This window comes from Protobothrops mucrosquamatus, unplaced genomic scaffold (assembly GCF_001527695.2).
Source record: "Protobothrops mucrosquamatus isolate PMUCROS unplaced genomic scaffold, P.Mucros_1.0 scaffold_267, whole genome shotgun sequence".
In the NCBI taxonomy this organism is placed as follows: Eukaryota; Metazoa; Chordata; class Lepidosauria; order Squamata; family Viperidae; genus Protobothrops; species Protobothrops mucrosquamatus.
Window position 1 is genome coordinate 32,096 of NW_015386343.1, and position 2,164 is coordinate 34,259.

Sequence of the window (2,164 nt, forward strand, 5' to 3'; positions counted from 1 at the left end):
TTTTCATCTCTTACCTGCGTGTCATATATGTAGAGTGTACACACATACACACACACACAGAGCGAGAAGATGTCATTAGATTTTTCTGGTTCATCCCGTTTTCATCTCTTAAACCTGCGTGTCATATATGTAGAGTGTACACACATACACATACACACACACACACAGAGCGAGAAGATGTCATTAGATTTTTCTGGTTCATCCCGTTTTCATCTCTTACCTGCGTGTCATATATGTAGAGTGTACACACATACACACACACACACAGAGCGAGAAGATGTCATTAGATTTTTCTGGTTCATCCCGTTTTCATCTCTTACCACCTTCTTCTTGTGCCATATCCATTATCGGACGTTGGCGATCCTGTTTTTATCAGCAGCCGCACGAAAACGTGCTGCTGAGTTTTGTCCAAACCAGTCCCTTAGATTTTGAAGCCATGATCTTCTTCTGCCTGGACCTCGTTTGCCTTCAGTCTTTCCCTGGAGGATTAAATGGAGTATGCCGTATTTTTCTGGGTGTCGCATCACATGTCCGAAATATTCAAATTTTCGTTTTTTAATTGTTTTGATGATTTCCCTTGGCTTTCCCAGATGGCTTATCTCTTACCTGCGTGTCATATATGTAGAGTGTATACACACACACACACACACAGAGCAAGAAGATGTCATTAGATTTTTCTGGTTCATCCCGTTTTCATCTCTTACCTCCATCCGGTGTAAAAGTTCCGTCTGCCATCCAGTATTGGAAATTATCCCGATGATTGTGAATGTGATTACATGTTTAGGGCACGTTATGCTGGGTTGGAGGAGGCTGGCTTAGTTTCCCTAGCATACCATGCATAGAGAAAATGTTGCTGTCAACCTAGAAAACAAGTAATGTACAAGTGGCAAACGGGCAGTGGCAGAATACAAAGTTTTTTAAAAAACGCAAGTGCCTCAGGTAATATTTTTCAAGGAAGGTTTCTCTTTCACATCACCCCTGGATATAAGGCAACTTTTAAGGCAACATATTGTTGATTCCAATGTAAATCAACTCCATTATGTTTTGTTCCCCCCCCCCCCAATTCCATTATGTTACATCTATATCAATTGGGGCTCGCTTTTATTTTGGGGGGATGTGGAGCTGAAAAAGGGTATGATTTAAAGTTTTAGTAAATTGTTTATTTTTTTTAACTAGGAAGAACATAAAAGGAAAAGAATCCCTTGTCCTTTGGACCCAAAACAGTAAGCAAGAGTAGATTGTGTGGTTTTTTTTTTTTAAAGAACAATGAATAGCATTGTTAATTTGTTTATTTTTAATTTTAGCACTGTGTATGAAGATCAGCTACAAAAACATTTGAAAAAGTGTAATTCAAGAGAGAAGCCAAAGCCTGTAAGTATCATTGAAACTGCTTGAAATAAAATTAAGGGGGATTTTCTAGGGGCATACTAGCAGAATTGCCTTGTGCAGTGATGCTTCTTTCCATTAATACCCTGATGAAAGTAAGGATATTTGCAGATGGAAGCATCACAGAACCACCAATAAATATATTGTAGTGTTTGTACAATAGGGTTTTATTGTATCACTGTTCTACTTTCTCATACTTAATTGATTTTCAGAGATAAGAAAGACTGGAAAGTTTGTGAAGAAACATAGGAAGTTGCAAACAGAAGGCAGTTTATCTGAATCCTTTATAGGATTTAGTGAATTTAGCCAGATAATTGCATAATGGAAACATGTTCTGGAAGCACCCAGAATCTATGTGCAACATAAATGGGTCTTGGGTATTATAGCAGAGCAAAGAGGGCTGCCTTAAAAGCCAAGAATTTCAAAGTATAAGGCAAATCCTTTCAGTAGGTAGCAATAACAGCAACTTAAGATTTTACAAGGGTGTGATTGAAGAACAGTGAAACAAGAAATAAAGTAGAAAATAATAGATGTTAAATAAAGTCATTAGAATAAAGAAATTAGAATTCATAAGTTTATTACAGGTCTTATTGTGCTAATACAGACATGTCCAAAGTCCGGCCCGCGGGCCATTTGCGGCCCGCGGCCCGGTTTAATCCGGCCCTCGAGCAGCCCTCCCTGCTCTATATAAATGCAGCCCTCCCACGGCCCTCCGGCAAGTCCCATGAGAGAGAGAGAGAGAGAGAGAGAGAGAGAGAGAGAGAGAGAGAGAGGCACT

General features: G+C 39.3%; 1 protein-coding gene across 1 annotated transcript in view; it reads left to right on the forward strand.

Annotated features, from left to right (window-relative positions):
• Positions 1-875: 875 nt before the first annotated feature.
• TRMT13 (tRNA methyltransferase 13 homolog) overlaps positions 876-2,164 on the forward strand; it is a 9,873-nt gene continuing 8,584 nt past the window's right edge. The window contains exons 1-3 of the mRNA XM_015831598.1: positions 876-939; positions 1,181-1,223; positions 1,305-1,371. Coding sequence (XP_015687084.1) covers positions 876-939; positions 1,181-1,223; positions 1,305-1,371 — 174 coding nt within the window. The remainder of the gene's footprint in view (positions 940-1,180; positions 1,224-1,304; positions 1,372-2,164) is intronic.